At 44.4% G+C, this 20,937-nt stretch overlaps 1 protein-coding gene across 1 annotated transcript; it reads left to right on the plus strand.

The window, feature by feature from the left end:
• Nucleotides 1-13,998: 13,998 nt before the first annotated feature.
• Nucleotides 13,999-20,251, plus strand: SERTAD4 (SERTA domain containing 4; the record flags this gene model as incomplete). The annotated part of the gene is made up of 2 exons (XM_083856198.1): nt 13,999-14,394; nt 17,346-20,251. 2 exons carry the CDS (start codon nt 13,999-14,001, stop codon nt 18,099-18,101), a joined length of 1,152 nt encoding a protein of 383 aa, XP_083712324.1. The 3' UTR covers nt 18,102-20,251.
• Between the last annotated feature and the right edge of the window lie 686 nt (nt 20,252-20,937).

A 20,937-nucleotide genomic window follows, 5' to 3' on the forward strand; every position in this document is an offset into this window, starting at 1 on the left:
ACTTCAAGGAATTGTTCTCTGAGTGCATATCCCACCCTCTCTAATTATGCAGAACATTTCACTGAAAGCTTTCTCAGTAGGCAGACACACAGCGTAAGATCGACTGCATTAAGAGCCAGAAATACAGAATGCACTTCAACTGTTCATTGTCATTCTGGACAAACCAAATTAAGCATCCCCAGCAAACGCTGCCATCAAAGAACAAAAGCTGTAAAGTGATTCAATGAATTTATAGTCCATATAACTACTGGATGACAAACACTTCTGCCTTGTATCAAATTAGGAATGTTATTGTTTATGCCAGGGGTGGATCTGAAACAATGTTAACACGTCCTGGTGGTCCTGCAGTTAGATTTTCAGTCTTCACTTGTATCCAGTAACTCCATTTGCCACGTGAATTTCCTTGCAAGTTTATTGATGTGATCTTTTCTGGTTTGTTTTCTTGATACAGTGTGGAGTTGTACTTTTCACATTAATTAGTTAATTAATAATGTCATTTTGAAACATTAACAAGTACTAATTATGGTATATAGTCATGGGTCAGGTGAGTGTATTGATGTTCCTAACCTAACCCTGAAATCAGCCAGTTTGAAGATAAAGCCTAGAGAGCTCTTTCCAGTTCAAGCCACAGCTGCTCACCAGTTTAAGGGAGGAGACAAATCCATCAATCCTAATTTAATGGGAGAATTTTCAGGTAGGCAGTAATTGAGTTGGAATTCGGCCAAAGCCTTGGGGTTAAAGAACCTACTGTTATAAAATGTGTTAGAGGATCTTTAATGAATGCAAACAATTGAGATCACGGTTTCTTCTCTTCTGCAAGGGACAGCAGAAAATGCTAGTTTGCCTCCAGAAATAATTTGGTGCCTGTAATCAGTCTGGGGCATTGAAAAAAAAAATATGCCACCTTCTGAAACAGCAGAACCATTTTCTTACCAATGAAGATCTCAGTGTGGTGACCTGTAGGAGGAGTAGCTGGCCCATGTATTTTAGTAATAACCCTCACATCAGTACTGGGAAATAATCACTAAGCAAGTAAAGAAATCCTTAACTAACTTGAATTGACTTACATTAGATTCAACTAAGTTGGGGATTCCTTCTTTTTTTTTTTAGTCTCAAAAAATCTGCTGGTTAGCAGAACAATTTATTATTCGAAATATTATTATTATTATTCAAATTCAAATTCAAATTCAAACAAATTTATTAAGCCCTTCAGCTAGGCTGGACATGAAGAAGGTCTCTAGACTTGCTGTTTTCTATAGATAGGCATATCCATATCCATAAGTTCTTCTGGATTTCTTACACATATTTATTTCTAAATATAGCTAATGGTGGTAAAAGAGACATGACTGGAAAAGTCCTTGGCAGCCTAAACATGAGGGAAAATTGATGCCTTACAGATACTAGAATTGTTTGCCTTTGAAGATCCCTGGGAGAAAAGAATTGTGTCAGCCAGCTGAAGCCCAAATGTAAGTTACTGTGTGCACAGAGGGGGTTGCATTTTGTTATTTTAAACCACATTTAGTCCGGGATACTTTATCAGCTGAATCAGAGAAGTCCCTTTAAAAACAACAGTCTTTAAAATGCCTATGAAGGCATTTACTTCAGAGATAAAAAAAATATGCGAGTCAAATTTTATATGGGTGCTAAAATTTTTCAGTATGGGACTTGAAATGCCAGATGCATTATGCTGCCTTGCATCAGGACAGCCCCCCAGAGCTGCAGTGATTTTGTAATGCTACCTCTCAAAGGTAAATTCTTGCTAAACTAGCAGAGATAATGGTTTATTTGTACCTTCTTTAAGTATGCATTTACTTTTCATTTAAAGCTCATAGTGGGTGTGTAGTTCCCAGCACACTGACAGAGAAGGACCTGACATACCAAGTGTCTCCAGGAACTCTGGAATTATTACATGCTGTAATATTTACACCTCTGTGTGTGTAATAGCTGCAGTGGTACTGAGTGAATCACACTTAGGCCAACCAGTGCCCTGCTACAGAGGGCACTGAAAGTGGACCTCAATCCCAAAATCTACATTAAAAATATATATATATTTGATTTTAGGTTTCTATTAAAAAGAGTACTTCCCTTGTATAAGCATACTTTGAAACACAGTATGTAATCTGTATTACTGGGATTAGATTTTGGAAAGTAAAATCAACTTCATTTAAAAACATGCACAGTATGTAAACTGAGTAAGTAACTCAATTTCAGTGCCCTGTCTTAGATTCCCTGCATTCCCCTAATGCTTTCCTCTCCAGTCTCAGTCATTAGAAACAAATAGGCAGCAAAACCTGGGCAAGTGGTTAATTCCTTCAAAATGACTTGGACTTGGAATCCAATTAGATGTTATTCTTCCTTTTATATTTGATTTTGGTTTGGATTATTCCAGGATATTTATCCTTCTCTCTTGGAATAATTTTGCTTTTGGAATAATTTCAGGCAACAAACATAGTACACAGTTTAACTTATGGCGACCCACTGGCTCCCAGAATAACTTCTACCAACCTATTTCTCAACTGTTGGCTATGCTCTGATGGTTTTTAACTCCTTTTGTGTCCCTCAGATGTGGAATTCCTGCTAAGATATTTTTCTTGAGGACCTTTTATTTCTGATTTACTGTGTGCTTCTCCAAGTAAAGGAATTACTCTCGTGGTTGTGAAGTAGTAGGAAGCTGCTGATGCTTCTTGAGAGCAGAACCACACACAGGAGACCCATATAATTTGCTTTGTAATTGAATGGTACGTTTCTCGGCATCCAGATTTTTAGCTGTTGGGATTTCTCTTTTAAGATGATAAATTCTTCAGAGGTTGCAATGCAATCCTATTGAAGACAGCTAGGATGTATTTCCCAAGCTCATAATAGTAAGTTACCCAAGCACAGAATTGCCAGAGAATCTCCCTTAGAGTTTTGCGTAATCCTCCCTTAGAATAATCCTCCAGTAACCTTGTGCAAACTTCTTCTGAGATGTAACAGAAACTTGGCACCTTCCTCTGGCTGTCCCCAAGTTGGGCTGGTGCCTCTCGGAGCTGTGCCCTGCACTGTTGCTGCGAGCTTGTTTTTGTCTTTGGACTGATGGGATCTTTCTTCTGGAGGCCAGGTTGTGCCAGCTTTATTCAGGCTGAGCGGGCCCACTGTGCTCAGGGAAACTATTCATGGAGCGAGGTGAGCCTGAGGAACTGCTCAATGGGAGCCGGGCTGGCACCGTCTGGCCCTTGGAAGCAGAGAGAGGAAAGTCTTTTCCTCCTTTTGTGAAAAGCAGAGAGCATGTGTAACTGAGAGGGATGGTGAGCAGAAATGTGTCAAGAAGAAGTAGACATGGGAAGGAAATGAATCTTTGATTCATTATCACAGAAGAGCAGCTAAGATGGAGCCAAAAAAATACTTGAGAGATTTAACATGAGATCTAAATTTTATTTTAGAGTTCATACTGCAATTTCATTGCAACGACAAAAATGATTCAACTGAATAATTGAACTGAAGCTGATCATTATTCAGTTTTTCTTGGTGGTTTGATGGATGAACTGATATTGAAGTTTAAAAATCTCTCTCCTTTTAGCAAAAAAAAGAGTCACTGTTCTGCTCCAGAGTGCATGCTTGGGGACTGGATATACAGTGTCTGTGCTGTTGCAGATGGGTATGGACACTGGAGTGAGTATCAATATACTGTACAAACCTTGAAAATATAAAGGAATACACAACTGCTTCTCCATATCTTCTTTTTTCTGCTTTTTAGTTTTTTTGTTAAATCTGGGGAGTAGTGCATTTTGCTGAAACCATGAGTACTGTCTCACAGGTTTGCTTAAACCAGAGCAATTGCCTGTCCCTAGCCATTACTCATAGCAGTGAGAAAACTTCACAGGGCTTAGCTCAGGCATCTCCCAGTCCCTGGAGCTTAGATAAAATCCAGGACACACCATATGGATATACAAGAGGGTTGACACAGCTGTGCAGGAGCTCTGAGGAGGTTTTGGAGCAGGCAAACAGGAACAGCTTTGGGTAATTGCCATTGCACCAGATCCTGCTCTGAAAATGCTGTCCCTCCCACACATAACACTGTCTTCCTTTCTGGACATTGGAGACTACCCAGGCCTGGGACAGAGGAAAGTAAATTCTCATCATCAGTGCGGGGCCCAGCACTTGGTTTCCTGCGCCCCTTTCACCCGTGTAGAGCCAAGGGAATATCCTGTAGGGAGCTGGGTTGCTCCAGCTGGAGCACACCCATGTGTTCTCCTTCTCCACACACACACACACACCTGGATCTGCACTTCCTGCCCAGAGCATGCACTGTAGACTCTGCCAGGACACCTGGTCCTTCCTGATCCCTGGGAGCATCATCCACATTGGACTGCACTGTCCTTATAAACAGACCCTGCTCATGGCAGTAAAAGTACTCCTAAAAAATGAAATGGTAACAAAATCCAACTGCGAGTGCTGGAGGAAGAACCACTGGTGTGGATCAGAGAGCTGTGATTCCCAGCTTCCATGAGGACACATGCCTCAAAACAGTTTTCTGATTGAAAATTAATTCTCAGAACAACTTCAAGTTTTTTTAAGCTACTGCTCAAGTAAAAGGAATAATCACTTTCTGTAGCACCAGCTAAATAATTGAATGCAGATCTTAGCAGAATATTATCCGTCCAAGGACAGTGGTTGCATAATTATTTCATATGATAGAAATATTTAGAGATTACTTTTCCCTTAGCAATTAAATCAATAGATTAGACTTAAAAACAAAACTGAATTTAAAATGCTTGATTTTTTAAAAAGCTTAGTATTTTTGGGTCTGCAGTGTAAATTGAAACATTTAAAAAAGCCTGTTATGTTTTGATTAAATTGATATTTTTTTGCTTGCTCTTATAGGTCGTAAAAGTTGAAGTCTGAAAACAGAGACACTGGCAAGGAGATTGAGAAATGAATAGGCAAAGTCATGTAAGTAAGAATCGACCTAAATGCTGAAATTCTAAAAAAAATAAATTCAGTCAAATATGAAGTTCTGCATCAAAATTTTATATGTTCTCTTAGCACTGTAGCTTGTGAGGCTACCCCAGAAAACCTTTCTCTGAGGAGATGTCACCAGAGCACAGGGATAAATGACTAATCCATCCCTGCCAAAAGCATCTCCTGCTGATTGCAGGTCATGTGTGCTGCCTGGTTGCCTCATGAGCCACACTGCATAAAAAATGGATACCCAGCAGCACTGGTATCATAATTTTATAATCTTTTCACTACTTAGACATTTCTCTTTTTCTAAGGTGTTTTATGGGCATTGCAAGTATTTATTATAGAATAAAAACATTTTAAAATATGCTTTTAAATCAGCCCCCTATGTCCCATGGCAAGGTGGGTTCTCTCTTTCCTTTCCAGCTCCTTACTGCAGTTGTGCCACATTATTGTGGCTGGGAGGTTTTTATCCTGTAACTAAACTTACTGTGCCTAATCTTTACAAAATGTGTGAGAGTCATTCCTGGAAGGTGCTCCCTGCAGATGCCTCAACGCAGGCAGAAAATCAGGGCTATTTTCCCTTGTCCAGAGGAAAATAGAACATAGAGGGGTAGAAGCAGTGGTGCCTGAGCAGGATTGGATCCTGGCCGGCCTCCTGTGACTGTGACTGCTCTGGCTGCTTCAGGAGGATTCTGGAAAGTGGAAAAAGCTGAGCGCAACAAAAGGCTGAGAAAGGGGTTAGCCAAAGTGATTACAGTGATTTTTGACTTGCGGATCTCTAAATGTTTTCTATCATGTGCTTGGCTTTTTCCCTCTGCATTGCCTTCCCTGCAGCAGCCGCCACTTCCCAGCTGATCCCTCCTTTCTGTCACTAAAATGAGCAGTCTTGCAATGATGAATATTAAAATTCACCCACTAACACTGCAGTGAGGTGGGGTCCAAGCAGCTCCTACCTCCCAGCCTGCTGTGCCACCCTGCCAGCAGATTCGGGAAGGCAACACCACACTGGTTTATCCTGGTTTCCTTCCCAACCCTGACAGCTGGTTATAACTGGTTGAGCGATGGCTGGAGTTCAGCACAATTCAAATGTCTCAGACAGTCTATATAAACATCGTTCCTTACTTAGAGGTCCTGTTGGAAGCTGTTTCTGTTGGACACTTAGTGAATTACAGGCTTTAGAAACTACCTGGCAATGCCTTGAACCAGACGCAAAACTTCCACTAATGCAACCTTTAGAGTTTTAAGTAGGTACTTGGCTGCCAGTTGCTTTCAGGCACGCTGTAAAGGGACTTTCTGAAAAAAAAGAGAAAAAAAATCTGACTCTGGACCAGCATCACAGTTTGTTTCATCTCGATTTGGAGTGGTTAAATAGAAATTTGCAAAAGAAATGAATGGGGAGACCAGCTTCTTTCATTTAATAGGCTTGTCTAAGTAGAACCAAGCAACAAAGGAATTCTGTGTAAGGTTTGCAATTTCTGTTGCTCTTGTCTAACCAGATTTAAATCGTCAAAAACAAAACAAACAAACAAACCCCCCAAACCAACATGAGTGAGTGTGAGCGATTTAGACTGCATGCATTACAAGCGATACAGAATATGCATTTATGATTCAAAATTTTAAACAGCTGAGAAATAAATATGCAAAGTAGATTGTTCTGTTTGCAGATGGTAATCCTGCCGCACTGATTTTGCTCAGCTGTCTGATTTTTCAGTGTCTGCATCCCTGGTTCCTGGGATTCCTGATTAAGAAATAAAATATGAGTCACGGTGCATGGTTACCTTCTGCACATCTGAAAGGCTAACTCAGTGACTGAAAACAAATTATTAGAGGCTGATCTTGCCTTGCTGAATTCGGTTCAATGTCAGGGGATTGGGGAAAAAAAATAAAAATCCCTTCTCTGCTCTGCCCTTCATTTTTACAGCTGTAGGATAAATGTTCCTGCCAGTTCTTGTAGATGGGCTTGTAGGAGATCGCCTGCCCGGCCCTCTCTGCCGGGGGTCTCTGGGTGGGGACGGCCGGCGGGCAGCCTGCTGCTCGGCAAGGTGAGGCACATCCCTTTCCCTCCCTCTCCCGAGGATGACTCAGTCGGTTATTAAAGATTTCCAGCTTCCAGCTAAAAATGGCATCAGCAGCGGTGCCCCAGAGGGAAGAAGGGGAGACGCGAGAAATGGGTTCTGCTCCTGTCTCTGAGTACTAACACACACACACACCACACACACACACTCACACACACTCACACACCCGCAGAGCTGATGTGGAGCTCATCTGGGAAAAGTTTATTTTGCAATAAGAGGGTTTAGTATTCTGCTAAAGGCTTTTGCGAAGACTGGATCCAATTTTCAGAGCCTGTTGCCAATATTTGTGAGTCATTTCCTTGGAATCCTACCTTTGGTGTTTATTTCCCTTAGAAGGAAACTTGTAAAAGAATAACAATAGCTCTCATTCTTCGTGGAAAGTAGCACATAGCAAAGTGGGAGACAACTCGCTCTTTGTTCCAAAACACTTCTGTGTTTGTTTTGTTTACTTTCTTCAGCAGACAAAAAGTGAAGAATGCAATATAATTAACTCCATAAACCATCTCATTTACGGTGCCAGTGACATCCATGTGCTGCGCACCGGAGTGAAAGTTAAGTGGGGAAGCGGTTTTAATTGGTACCTCTCTTCCAGAGCAAGTGATGAGAACTGCCTGGTGATTTGGGAAATCTCCTTATGTAACAGCAGGGCTTTGCTTTTTCTCAGCCCCGGCTGACTACCGGGACTCCTTTTTCTCTCTGACTTCAGTCCCAATAATAACACTGGGAGCACCTATTCAGTGTTAAAACCCCTCACAAAGGTTAACTAATCAGAAATGCTCTCGGTTACAGTTTGCAGCAAGAGGAGCACCTCTTGCCCTCAGGATACTGAAGCGTTTTGAAAACCAAACCCCCGCTGAGCTAAGTGGATCCTGGACAGTTTTTTATGTTGAGCGAGGCCACGCAGCCACCAGCGGGGTGGAGGCAGAGAGCATATGAGACATATTGGCTAAGAACACTGGAAAAAATATTTATGCTTGCTGAAATGAATACCATGGGGCTTTATTGTTCTCCCAGGCCAGGCAGGCAAAGCAGCCTTAGGGAGATGGCTGCAGTAAATGTGATGGCACCTTTTCTCATATCTGCCAGAGCCCTGTGGCAAAATAAATTGCAATTTTGCTTTCATTTTCATATATTTGCATAAATTCTGGGGAAAACTTTAACTGTTAGAACCAGCATTTAAGATTCATTTCATATTGACTGCCAAGAGTTCTGATAGGTGACATATACCTACAAAAAAATAAGAGAGAAAACATCTTTTCTGTCAGAACAGAAACTTTATCTTGTTCTGCATAATAGAAAATAAAAGCAGGAAAAAGCACAAGTGTCAAGAATCCAAAAGGACTTTTTTTTTTTTTTTTTTTTTTTTTTTTTTTTTTTTTTTTCTGAAACCCAGGGGACTCTGGCATACTGGTCCAGAGCAACTCCTTAAATTCTTTCTGGGAACAATTCAACTGAAAAGCATGTAAAGAAAAAAAAATTACCATGTGGGAATTAGTGAACTTAGAGAAATATTTGCTTTGAATGCTGTCTGGAGAAAGAGACACTTGAGCATCTGGAGTTGTATAATCTAAATTAGGGTAGAAGTTAAGTGAAGATACCTTTGAAAAACTTCCATGAAAGGACTGTATCTTGACACTAAAATCAAGTTCTGGTTTCAGGTTAATTCCTTTTCCACCAAACAGTAAGTCCAGCTCTAGAAAAAGAAGAGGAGGGGAGGGGAAAAAAAAAAAAGGCAAAAGAAAAAACCCCAGTGGATTCCTTGAAATACCCTGAAGTAAGGGCCAAGAAATACAGGGGAAAACACTAGACTTGGCAGGTCTGTAGTTTATCTATACCTCTGAAGGGTGAAAAGATGAATTGACCCTGTTGGCACACAGACCTGTTGTTCTACCAGTCTAGTTGTTTCAGCCAGCTTTAACCCTTCCATTTCGCCCTTGGATCCTGCTTCTGTTAGATGGTGTTATACACATTTCTGGTAGAGGTACAGCTGAAGAAACAGAAAGTCATCATTGCCTCGGGCCCAGACCATCTCGCTGCACCTGTCCTCATTCCCCTCTTTCCCCTGCTGCTTCCCTGATGACCCTGGCTTGGTGACTCTCCCTCACCACAGACCAGGGACTGCTCTGCGCTGGCATGATGCAGTTCTCCTCAGCTATCTTATATCAGTAAGAGAAGGAAGAAATCTCCCTGTCTGCTCCCAACCATGGGGCTGTCTCTTGGAAGTCCAGGTTTCAATTTAAATCCATCATGGCCAATTCTAGAGGCTTTTCCACTTGCAGCCTTGCTGCTCAGCTTGCCTCCAAAGCCGTGAGTGCTCGGATTGTCTTTGATCCTTTGCTTTCATTTCCTGTGACTGGACTGTCCCAGTGTGCTGCAATTAGGTGTCCCCTGCATTTCCACTGCTTCATTCATAACATTACTACAACTCCATACATATCTATCCAAACAATAAACATTTTAATCAAGGCCCTCATTATCTCCCTTCTCTGTTTGTAACTTCCTCCTCCTTGAACCTGTGACATATCAGCCAGTTTGATCTATTTAAACACAAGCTCCCAATATCCTCTTCCTTGTCCGCTGATGTGGTCAGAGCCCAGCCACCTCCTCCCTGCCCTCCTCATTTGTCTCCATCTAGTCTTTTATTTTCCCATGCGAGGTTGTCGCAGCTCTGCCATAGCTGTCATCACTCCACCATTGTCTCTACAGCATGGCTCTGCTCTCTTTGCCCGTGATGCTGGCATCCTCATGCCTTTATCTGCTGCTCCCAGGGGAGCCTTTATGCCCTTTTCCATGACGCTCTTGTCTACAGAATACTCTACCTCCCTCAGCTAAGTTGGCGACACCGAACTTCATTGCATCAACCATAAGGAGTAGATAGTTTACATTGAGGTTAGCCTGGACTAGTTTACAGGTAATACAGTCATGGGTTGTTTTTTTTTTTAGGGGAGGTACATCAGTCTGGATATGTGTTTATGCCTTTCCCCTTCCTCTCGCCAGCTGTCATTGCCTCCTTAGACATTGGCTCTACACTGCCTGTGTGCAGTGGGATTCCTTATTGCTTCTGCATTGTAAATTTTCCGAAACGCCAGAAAGGCAACAGCTACCAAAACGATGGCAATTTTGTTCTCCAAGCACTGCAGTCCAGATGTTAACAATGGTATAGCACAGCTAAGAAACGCTATTCTCTCCTCAAGCCATGTTGTTATGCAATGGAAACGCTCCGCACTATGTGATAAAGACTGAACCTGCTGCAGTACTTGGGTACAAACCCAGGGCTGAACAAGGAATAGCCATCTTAAGTCTGTTCCCTTGTTTTTATTGGTCTCAGTGAGACTTGCAGCTTTACAGTCATGGGCATTTTATATTTAAGTTTGGGTTTTTAGAGGCATTCTGGAACTGTATAAAAAGCCCCTTTCTCTGACATCGCATCAGGCTTTTTGTAATGTGAATGGCATCATTACAGTTCTCTCATTAACATCATAATGGCTCTGGAGGAATAGGGAGTGAAAACCCCAGCAAATGGAGTAGCGTGGCAATGTATAGTAGTCTTACTGTGTGAAACTGAACACGGAAAAAGTTTGACATTTTAACCTTCAGGCTGCTGTAGATGCCTCGGGGTGTCCTCACACTGAATGCATTTGGCTGACAAAATGGAAAAATTGTGGTAGCCTAAGGATGGAGGGCTGGGTTCAATAAAAAACTCAGCCTGGCTTCCATGCCACTGAAGCCCACACAAGGCTCCCAAATGGATTTTTCAAAATTGAATCCAGCCCTAAGTGTCAACCTTTTGCTGTAATTTTGTATAGTAAATGTATTGTATGCTCAAATGTACATCTTTCATCCTTTCTTTCCAGAGGCGCTAATGGAAATGTAACAATGTGTGTGCTGTTCTGCAAAGTCTCATTGAAACCAACGGGATTTTGGATGAAATCCCTCCATTGCATAAGATAATGTAATATAAATGGGTTGGGCTTACGGCGGGAGGACGATGAGATCTGGTTCTATTTCTGGCGCTGACACTGATTTGCTGTGTGACTTCTGGCAAGATACTCAGGAATGGATTTTGCCACCCTTAGTGGGGAAAAACAGTAGGCTGGCTCTTCAGGAGCAGTGCCAGAGGTCCTGTTTGCAGAGCTGGGTCCGGTAGTGCTTCCTCAGTAAACACTGGCTTACAGTTCTGCTGTGTCCAACTCCACCTTCAAGGAGGGTGATTTTCCCATGTGCTGGGTGCTTGCAGCTCTTCCCACTCATTTGCAGCAGCTGGAAATCAGTGCTTCTGAACATCCAAGGGGAGCAAATAGCACACCCAGAGTCACGAGCCCTTTCAAAAGCCTGGTTCTCTATGCTGAAGCAATTCCTCTGCCACAAAATAGGACTTATTTTGTAGCTGAGAGCCACCTCTAAATCTTTGTAACACCTACAAGCTTTGTTTGGGGCTTTGGTTTTCTGGTGATTGGGTTTTTTTCCTTCTAGGGAAGCTATACTATTTATGCCTTGTTTTTATACAGTTTGGAAACTTGGAGAATGTGCATGGGCACATGTAGCTGTTTATGGAAATGAACTGGCCTGCCTCTATTAATTTTGTATGTTGTAAATAGCAGAAGCAGTTCATTTACTTTCGTGGCTGTCCAGAGAACTCAGTTTTTCAAGATAAATTAGCAGCACTGTGCAGAAGGCATCCCAATGCTTCCTTCCTTCCTTCCTGCATGTTTCTGCTTGAGCTTAGAAAGACCTATTTGTGATGAAATATGGTAAGAAAAAGATGCAGACTTGAAATCTCTGATTCTCATTTAAAAAAATAAAAAAAAAATCACAAAGAGATGCTGAATTCATTATGAGCAAAGGAATCCTGACTTCCAGAAGCAGCAGTGAGTTTCTTCCAACCTTTAGTCTCTCAGGACAAACACTGAGTGTTAACATCTTGGCAATGTGAGAAGATTGATGTGCCCCTGTGAATGATTCCTCCATCTGGATTAATGAGAACAGTCCATTGCTGCTTTCTAATGATGGTGTAATTTTTTTCAGACATAAAGTATATGACTTTTTAGCTGGTTCTTGGGTCACTTCTTGGCCCTGCTGTTAGGTCAGGGGACTGATTTTGACCACTCCTTCCATGTGCTGGTACCCAGCTGGTAAGAAAATGTGTGAGGAATAAATAATATGCATTGTCCATGTCAGGGAAAACTTTCAACAGACCAGTCCAGTGGCTTGCCATTCCCTGTGCTGTTTCTTGGTCCAAGAAAAGCAAGGTGGCAAGAAAAATGACTGAGGGCTATATGCAGTGTATTAGCAGTAAAGTGGCTCTGAGGAAGGGGTTTAGGCACCTGTCAGTGAGGCTGGTGGCCTTTCCTGAGGTGAACTGTTCGGGGAGCTCAGCTGCCTGTGCCTCCAGCTCCCGTTTTTTGCCCCGGTGAGCAGGCAAGGCAGATCCGTGCACGCAGGCATCCAAGACACAAACAGCGCACGCTGGAAGCCGCTCCTTAATAAAGTAGCAGCCTTGTGTTAGGATTTAAGAAAACAACTGGCAGATGTGAACGATTTATTTTTCCTCCCTCTTCTGCTGCGGTTTATTTTTTCCTCTTGTTCGAGAGCGCTCGGCTGCTAACACAAACAATTGCTGAAATTCCACCTGCCCACCTGCAGCCCCTCCTTCCCCGCCGCCCGCTCGGGCCGTCGCCTTCCTCCGGGAGGGCTGCGCCGAGGGGAAACTACATCCCGCTTTCTTAGAGAGAGGAGGAGGAAGGAGAGGGAGGGGCCGGGCCGTGTCTGGGCGCATTGTTCCGCGCTCCTCTGCCAAGAAGTAGGTGACTATGAACTCATCCCTCGCCCCTCGCAGAAAGTTTGCCGCCTTCCCCCCCTGCTCCCCTCCCCTCCCGCCCGCCGGCGCGGCAGGAGGCAGCTCGCAGCCCGGCGCTGGCCCCGGAGTCCCCGCTCCTGCTTAATATTCCGCCCGCTCCGCCGATGTTGTGCTTGGCTCCGGTGGGACCGCAACTCACGGCGTGAAACCGGAGCCAATTTTCTGTCTTAGTCTCGCAGTGTTTTGACTGGAGGCAGATCCAGTTCAGTCCGATCGGGGCTAGTGGAAACAACTACCTAAGTCTTCGCTGTCTGTGTCGTTTGGGAGGGAAGAAAGAAGAAAGGAAGGCGATCCCGGACTGCTGGGCGCGCTCTCTCTCTCTCACACACACACACACACACGCACGGCAGACACACGCACCCAGACAGGCAGACTCGCACCCCGCCGGTGCCGAGCGCGCCGTGCCGCCGCCGCCGGGAGGAGATGGGAAGGCAGTGAGCGGATCCGTGCCGGTGTGTGAGCGCCCCGGGGCCGGGAAGGGGCGGCGGGGACAGCGGGAGCGGGGCCGGGGGACAGCGGGAGCGGGGCCGGGGGCGGCCTGGGGGCAGCGCTCCAACTCCCGGAGCGGGGACCCCGCGCCCTTTGTGGGAGAGGGCTCCGCTCTTTCTCCTGCCGTAGGAAGGCGGGAGCGGGGGGGACCCCCAAGGTGTGTCTGTGCGAGATCGATATGCGTGTGTTTCTAATCCCCGTGTGCGCAGAGGTCTGGCCGCGGGGGCGGCGGGGGCGGCGGGGCGGGGGCAGGTGAGGGCGGCGGGCGCTCACCGCGCTGCTTCGCTTCCAGGTGCCGGCGCCCGCGATGACCCTGGTGCTGCCCATGCAGCGGCTGGGCCGCCCCATCGCCGCCGAGGGAGCCGCCGACCTCGCCGCCTACCGCGCCCTCTGGGAGCCGCCCTGCTGCGGCCGCCCCGGCCCCGCCGCCCCGCCGGCCCCGGCCCCGGCCCCGACCCCGCCGGCCCCCGGGCCCCCCGCCGCAGGTAGGCACCGCTCCGCGCCGCTCCGGGCCGCGGGGAACCGGGGGGGAGCGGGGCAGCCCGCGGAGGGCGGGGGGCGGGCGGCTCCCGGGCCAGCGGGGCCGCAGGTGCGCGGGGCCCGCCGGGCGCCGCCGCCGCGCTCGGATCGCATCGGATGGGATGGGATCAGATTGGGATGGGATGGGCGGAGGGGAGAAGTTGTCCGGCAGCCCAGCGCCCTGAGGCGGCCCCGGCTCCCCCCGCCGCCGCTCGCCCCGGCCCCCGGGTCCTGCGCTGGTCAGGAGAGAGAGAGGGTTCATTCCTGATCGCCGCCAATAGATGCGAAAATATGCGGCGGCGTTCTCCTGTAGCGCGAAGGGAAATGAAAAGTATTTTGTTTGGAGAACCTCCGGCAAACCGCATGTCATTTGTCATATCTGATTTATTACCCGCAGGATCGCATTACAGGGGAATTTCAAATCCTGTAACAACATCCAAGATCACATACTTTAAAAGGAAATATGTGGAAGAAGAGGATTTTCATCCGCCACTCAGCAGCTGTACACATAAAGTATGTTTTCTAATAGTCATTATTTTTACTCTGAGTTTCAGATGCTTAGTAACACTCGATTGACCCATTTCCAGAAGGCTGAAATACCCTGCTGAAATTAGGAGAATGATCCAGCTGTTTGCTCAGAAACAAACAGTTGTCACTTCTTCACATTTATTGTTGTGTTGTCATCAATTGCAAAAGAAGCAAAGGCATTTCTGCATTTATAACAACAGCTAATGGAAATGCTGAGAATAACTTTTTTTTTTTCAGATTATTTTGTTCTTAGCTGGTTCATGTCATGCTTACAGAAACAGCTCCGTAACAGCATTTGAACAACAGAAAGGAAGAACATAACTAAAAGATTTCCCACTCATATGAAACTTTTTTACCAGAGGGGAAAATAGTAAGAGGTTCCATATACCCCACACTGGTTACAGAGCCTCTAAAAAACCAGAATGAATTGAAAAGCGAGTACAAGTTCCTTCAGTATTTAATCGTGTTTATTGAAAAGCTAATGACTCCCAAAGAACAGATTAGTAAAGGAAAGATTTTTTTTAATGAAAGTTGTCAGGGGAGAGATTAGAGCAAACGTTTCCCAGGCCAGTGAATACATATATTGAAATCTGACTCTTTTTTTTGCAAGATTTTATGCTCCTCTTCATTAAGGGCTCAGTTCTGTATGGAACTGAATGCCTGGGGTGAAGTGCATGAGGATAGTTCATGCCTTGAGACACCATCCTTACCTTGTTGAAGGTCCTGCCTGGCCCATGGAGCTCCAATGCTACCCATGTTCTCTTGGCAATGAGGGAGGGATTTCTGTGGAGCATTAATGCCAAGCTCAGTTCCCAAGGACCTTAGAGCAGCTGAAGGAATTTTCAGCCACAGACAGAGTTGTCTGGAAATAAGTACCTGGACCAGGAAGGTGAAAAATTGTCCCGCTGTTAATTTCAGATGTCCAGTCTGCTGCCAGAGCAGTGAATAAACAGCACCAAGGGTGTTGAAAAATGTGCTCTGGTTAGTGAGTGTCTCACACGTGTCACAGCGCTCTCCCAATTTTCAGCCAGTTTGTTGGGTTTTTTTACTAGATTGTTGGATTTTTGTATGGGTGATTAATTTCCTCACAAAGAGGGAGAGGAGGTAGAGTTATTTAGTCTTTTCTAACAGCAATAAAAAGCATTTGTAGAGGTATTGGTAAGCTAGACCCAGCCACTGTTTTGTTCTGTTGTTTGTAGAGGTGTGATATATCAGAAACCCTGGGTCACCAATTTCTTCTGTTGAGCCCAAATACATTTTCTACTTTGCAGCACTGAGCTCTGGCAGAGGGAGGATGCTCACCAGGTTTCCTTGAATTTCTTACATGTTTATACCTCTGCCACCCAGTAAAGGGTTATGTTCTGAAATGACTTATCCCATAGAGGGTGTGATGGTAGGGCTTGGAGCCTCTCTCCAGAGGGCTGCTGGCAAACATGTAGAAAAAAGCCTTTGACAACTTGTTCCTACTGGTGTCCCTCCGGTACATACCTCCAGGAGAATCCCAGTTCAAGGCTTACAGGTTTACTCCAGGCTTTTATGGCTTCACTGACTGTTGCTGCAGCAGGTACAAAGGATGCAAATGAACCTATAGGCTTAATATAATTTAAAATGAGTCATTTATTATAGAAAATTACTCTCTCTAACAAAGAGTTTCAGCTGTGAACTCCTATGAAATTATGGCCAATTTTTGTTTTTATGAGGCACTGTGTGTGCTGCTTCTAAGCCTTGCAGACATGACCAGGCTGTGGAAAGAGCTAGAGGGCTGAGGAGAGCTGAATGGATGTGAAAAGCAGCTGTGCTTTAAGCTCTTTCTGTCTTCATAGCTACGACTTCCACTCTGCAAAAATGCTGTAACCATGTGGGAAAGGGAAGAATGATCAAGCCACAGATGGGGGGATTTAGAGCAGTCTCTCTTTGTGCTGTGCTGCTCTCCTCCTACGCAAACCAAATTCTTACTAAAAATGAAAATTAGTTAATAGTGCTTACAGTAGTAGCATGCATTGCCCCCTCTCTTATTTTGATTCCCAGGGTAGTGATTACAGTGCAGAATCTGGGGCCTCCCAGGGGCAGTAACCTGCTCATGCTGCCAGTGCTGAGAAAGGGAGTCCTGGAAGGACCAGGGAAGGGAGAACAAATCTGTGGGCGTAGAGCCAGAATTTCTGCAAATCCCCATCCTCTCTTCGTTTCCTGACCTTATCCCTGCCTATCTGTGTTCCCACCGGCCCTGTAGAGCACAGGGCGTAGTATGCAGGCCAACAGCTGCTCTCCAGATGCTGGGATGCTTTGAGATGGGTTTCTCCCTGCCTCCCTCCCTGCATGCATTTCTGTGCACAAGAGCAGTGTAAGAGCCTGGCACATGGAGACCTCCTCACTGGAGGGCCTCTTCCACTGGCAGCAGATGAAATGCTCCAACACTTGCTGTGTGAGGCGATGGCTGCTGGCTGCCTCTTGCAAACCTTGGCACTGCAGGAAGGACCCTCGCTTGGCTTCAGAGCTTTGCAGAAGCCCCACAGGGGATGATGGAATTGGGTCCTTTTGCAACAAAACACCTCCTCTAGCCATCGCTGGAGCAAAACTGCACAACAATTTTATGTTCTAATCCCAAATGTAATTAAAGAGCCAGATGTGTGCATCTGGATTTCACTCTCCCACCTTGGATTTATGCCCTGCAATTGCCTCTGTGGTGTAATGCTCAGCTACTTACCTCCTAAGCTCAGCTGCTTACTCCTTAAACATGGGGGAACGCTGTGGTCAAGAAAAAGCAGGTCCCCAGCTACATAGATGTGCAAAATTAAAAAAAGTCAGTTTTAGATGCCTCTGAAAAAGAACATAAAAGTAGTGACAGAGAGGGAATACTGTGCTTCATTTCCTTTCTCCTTGTCTGGAAAAAACCTGGTTGCCTTCGGTTCCATATCTTGCGTTTTTTGCATTTTCAGACAATCTCCGTGTTTGAGGAGCGTGCCCATATTCTTTACATGTCTTTGGAAAAGCTGAAATTCATTGATGATCCTGAAGTCTACCTGCGGAGATCCGTCCTCATCAACAATCTCATGAAGAGAATCCATGGAGAGATCATTATGCAGAACAACTGGTGCTTCTCCACCTGCTCCTTCAGTGGCACCTCCCCGCAAGAGTGGTTTGTGCCTCAGGACTGTCCATACAGAAAACGCCTTCGGATGGCAAAGGAGGAGTATGAGAAGCTCCACATGTGCTGCTTCTATCAAGAATGTGGCAGCCACTATTTAAATCTACCCTACTCTGTTAATGCCAGTACAGAAAGTAATTCCTCTTCTTCCTCCTCCTCTTCCTCCTCCTCCTCCCCTCCCATTTCTTTGCCAAGCTGTTCCCAGCAGGTGGATTATGAAGTTGGCAGTGCACCTTCTTACAGAAGCGATGACCAGATACCTGCTAATGAAATATTCATCACTAATGGCAGGTCTCACAGTAATCAGGAAAAAGCAAAATTTAATGATGAGAAAGGAGGTAATGAACCTGAGAGAGAGAGCATCACCCTAAACTGTGAACCTGTAAGAGGCACCCATGCTCTTGAATGTAAAGGCAAATTTTATGACTATTTTGAGACTGGATGTAATGACAAGAGCAACATAAGTGAATCTTGGAAAAAATCCTTAAGGAAAAAGGAATCTTTACCAAGTAATAAAATCTGCTGCAACAAAGGAAGTAAAATTTGAGGCATCTTTCTTGCTCTATTGAAGCATGCACAGCATGTTCCTCTCTATCAAATTTTTATTTTGAATGGATTTTTTAATAGTTTTCTACGAATGGTACAATCATGCCACAAACATGACGTGTAGAGTGGAGAGCAGATTGCGTAAAGTGTCTCTGCCATCCGCATCAGCGGCTATTTATAAATGAGGAGACTTCAGAAAGAACACAGTTGCATTACTGCTGAGCACTGTAGTCTGTGCAGCTATGGTGGAGCTTTCGTTGCTGAAAATGCCAATCAGCCAGATGGGGAAAACATATCGTTTTACATATCCCCGCCCCCAAGAAGTCTGCCATTAATTAAGAAGAACCTCCATTATGTTTACCAAGGAATTAGAAGTCTGGTAAACAAATTGATGCTACCAGCAAGGACGATGTGCTCCTTGTAACTCAGTATTCGTTCTGACAAAGGACCGTCTTCATGGATTGGGAATAAACCATCCTTACGTTTTGTAGTGATACTCTTGAATTCCTGTATTCAGCGTCTTGTTCAACTGACAAAATAGGACATAGCATAAAGAAATAACCTGTTTATGGAATCTTAATCAGAATCAAACATGCAGCTCAAGTACTTGCATGTTTTCACCTCGGCTGTAATAACTAATGAGGTTTGTTGTTACACAGGGCAGGTTTTTTTTTGGTGCCTTACTTTTTGTCTTAATTTTTGCCAGTGTGAAAATTAAGTATGAATCTGATACAGCAGGGATTTAACCTAAACAGAGATTAAAAAAGAAACCCACAGGGTGGATCAATATTATTAGAAACCTTTAACCTTTGAAGTACTGAGTTCAACTTCCTATTCAAACATCTCTGTTCCTTCTTTTTGATGCTCAATTGCTTTTTGATTTGCCATCCTTAGGAAGGGATTTAAGAAACAATAGAGAGATGTCTCTTGTAAACAAGCATTCGATGCTTGAGTGTTTCTATGGCAACTGTCTGTTGCTGGGGCTCTTTTTTTTCTTCTTCGTATAATGAAGTTCATGACCCAGTGGCATGTTTTATACTTTATTCTGTTTCACATAATTTCTCTCTTTTAGATTGCAAAAGCATGCGGGAGTTTTCTATGACTTTTGCCGTTGATTTAAAAAAAGACAAGAAGGCAAAAAGCACAATGTTAATTAATAATGTGGCGATAAACACAGTTTTATCTGAATGAATGTAAGGGGTTTAATGTTAAAAAAGAACATTTTGGAGATTTCAGTGGCTGAGGACAACATTTAGTCATCCCTAGGTAGATTGATTGCAGAAGTGTGCTGTGTAAAATGCCCAGAAGACATTAGTTTGGGTTGGACCAAGAGTGAGTCTTAGATCCACCAAATTAATTAGTTCCCACAGTCCCCATAACAACTGGCAGAATGTGCTCAGCGCAATAGCCACATCCAGGCCACAGCTGACTCATAAATAGCTAACTGTTCCCACAGCATCTTGCACTCAAGTGACATCTCCACTTGCTTCTTGCCCAAAGGGTGAAAAGCACCTCTGTGCTGGGGTAACAGCCAGCACAGTGCAGGGCATGAGTGTCCCCAAGGGAACACAGCCCCAGGCTTGGCACTGGAGTCAGACAGGTCTCTGGGTCTGAGACCTCCTGCTTTAGGTTTCTTGGGTTCAGCTGGAGGAGTCCTGGGCCATAGTTATTTTGGGTAGCAAAATACATTTGCAAACTGTATGGTCTTTCTCAGAAAGCCCAGTAGTCACAGGAAAAAGGTCCCCCCCTCAGCCAAGGTGACCACAAACACAGCAGGATATAAATCAATGATAACCTTTATGAAGTCAGTTGAGTTTAAACTGATAAGTTTGTAAGGGTTATCATTGTGAAAAATGACAAATAATGAAAGTACAAGTCCCACCTGATTTCTCCAAGACAGAAGCTTTTTTATTAATAATAATAATATTAAATATAGATCTCATTCATACAGTGTATGAGTAGGATCATCATTTAGACATTTGTCCACAAGGACCAATTTTTTAAAAAACCCAATTTTTCTTGTGTTATATCCAGATAGTCTAGTAGTGTCTGCTCTTTTCCAATATTTGATAAACGCTTGATGTTTTAAGCTTAAATATTAGATGCTTGTATACTAATGTGTTGTTGTAGTAAAGTGAAATTTCCTTGATATATATTTATTAAAATGACCAAAATTCATTTTAATTTTACATCTCCAATGGCTACTGGATCCTTTCCCCATGTTCCACTCCCTCACCAAAGAAAACGCCATTTAATCAAACTGCTCCCTGCTCAGGAGGTTACACAGCAGTTGACTGTGCACTTCAGGCTGGGTCTGTGAGAGAGCTCAGCCTTGCCAGGGTTTCAGGAGCATTTAGGACAGTCTGAAGGTGCAATGAGAAGCAACAGATTCTCTATAGACTTGCACATACAGCCAAGGAAAACACCTGGCCAGATGCTGCCCAAACCACAAATCAGCTAACACTTTTGGGGGGGCTGAAAGCTTTTTGACCCTAAAGGGCTCCTTGGTCTTCCAGAACAAGCCTGCACACATAACCTATTGCAGAGGCTTCTCAGTTGAATCTGCACAAGCTGAAGTGATGGATCAGCAGATCTTTGTCTACCCTGGCCTCTCTAATGGTTTCTTTAGTTCCAGAGACATCTGGAAATTACCCCATTACAGCTCTGGACAGTCATTGTCATCAGGGTCTGTAAGGGAGGAGATGCCATCTAAGTTGGCCAGTGGGTAAGTGGGGTTTTATGCCTTTCTCTGGGACTTGCCTCACAAAATAATAGCAAATACTGAAAGTAGATGTATTGGACTCAGGAGTTATCCTGCTGGCCTCACAAGAGACAGA

The sequence above is a fragment of the Zosterops lateralis genome, assembly GCF_965231275.1.
Source record: "Zosterops lateralis genome assembly, chromosome: 3".
Taxonomy (NCBI): domain Eukaryota; kingdom Metazoa; phylum Chordata; class Aves; order Passeriformes; family Zosteropidae; genus Zosterops; species Zosterops lateralis.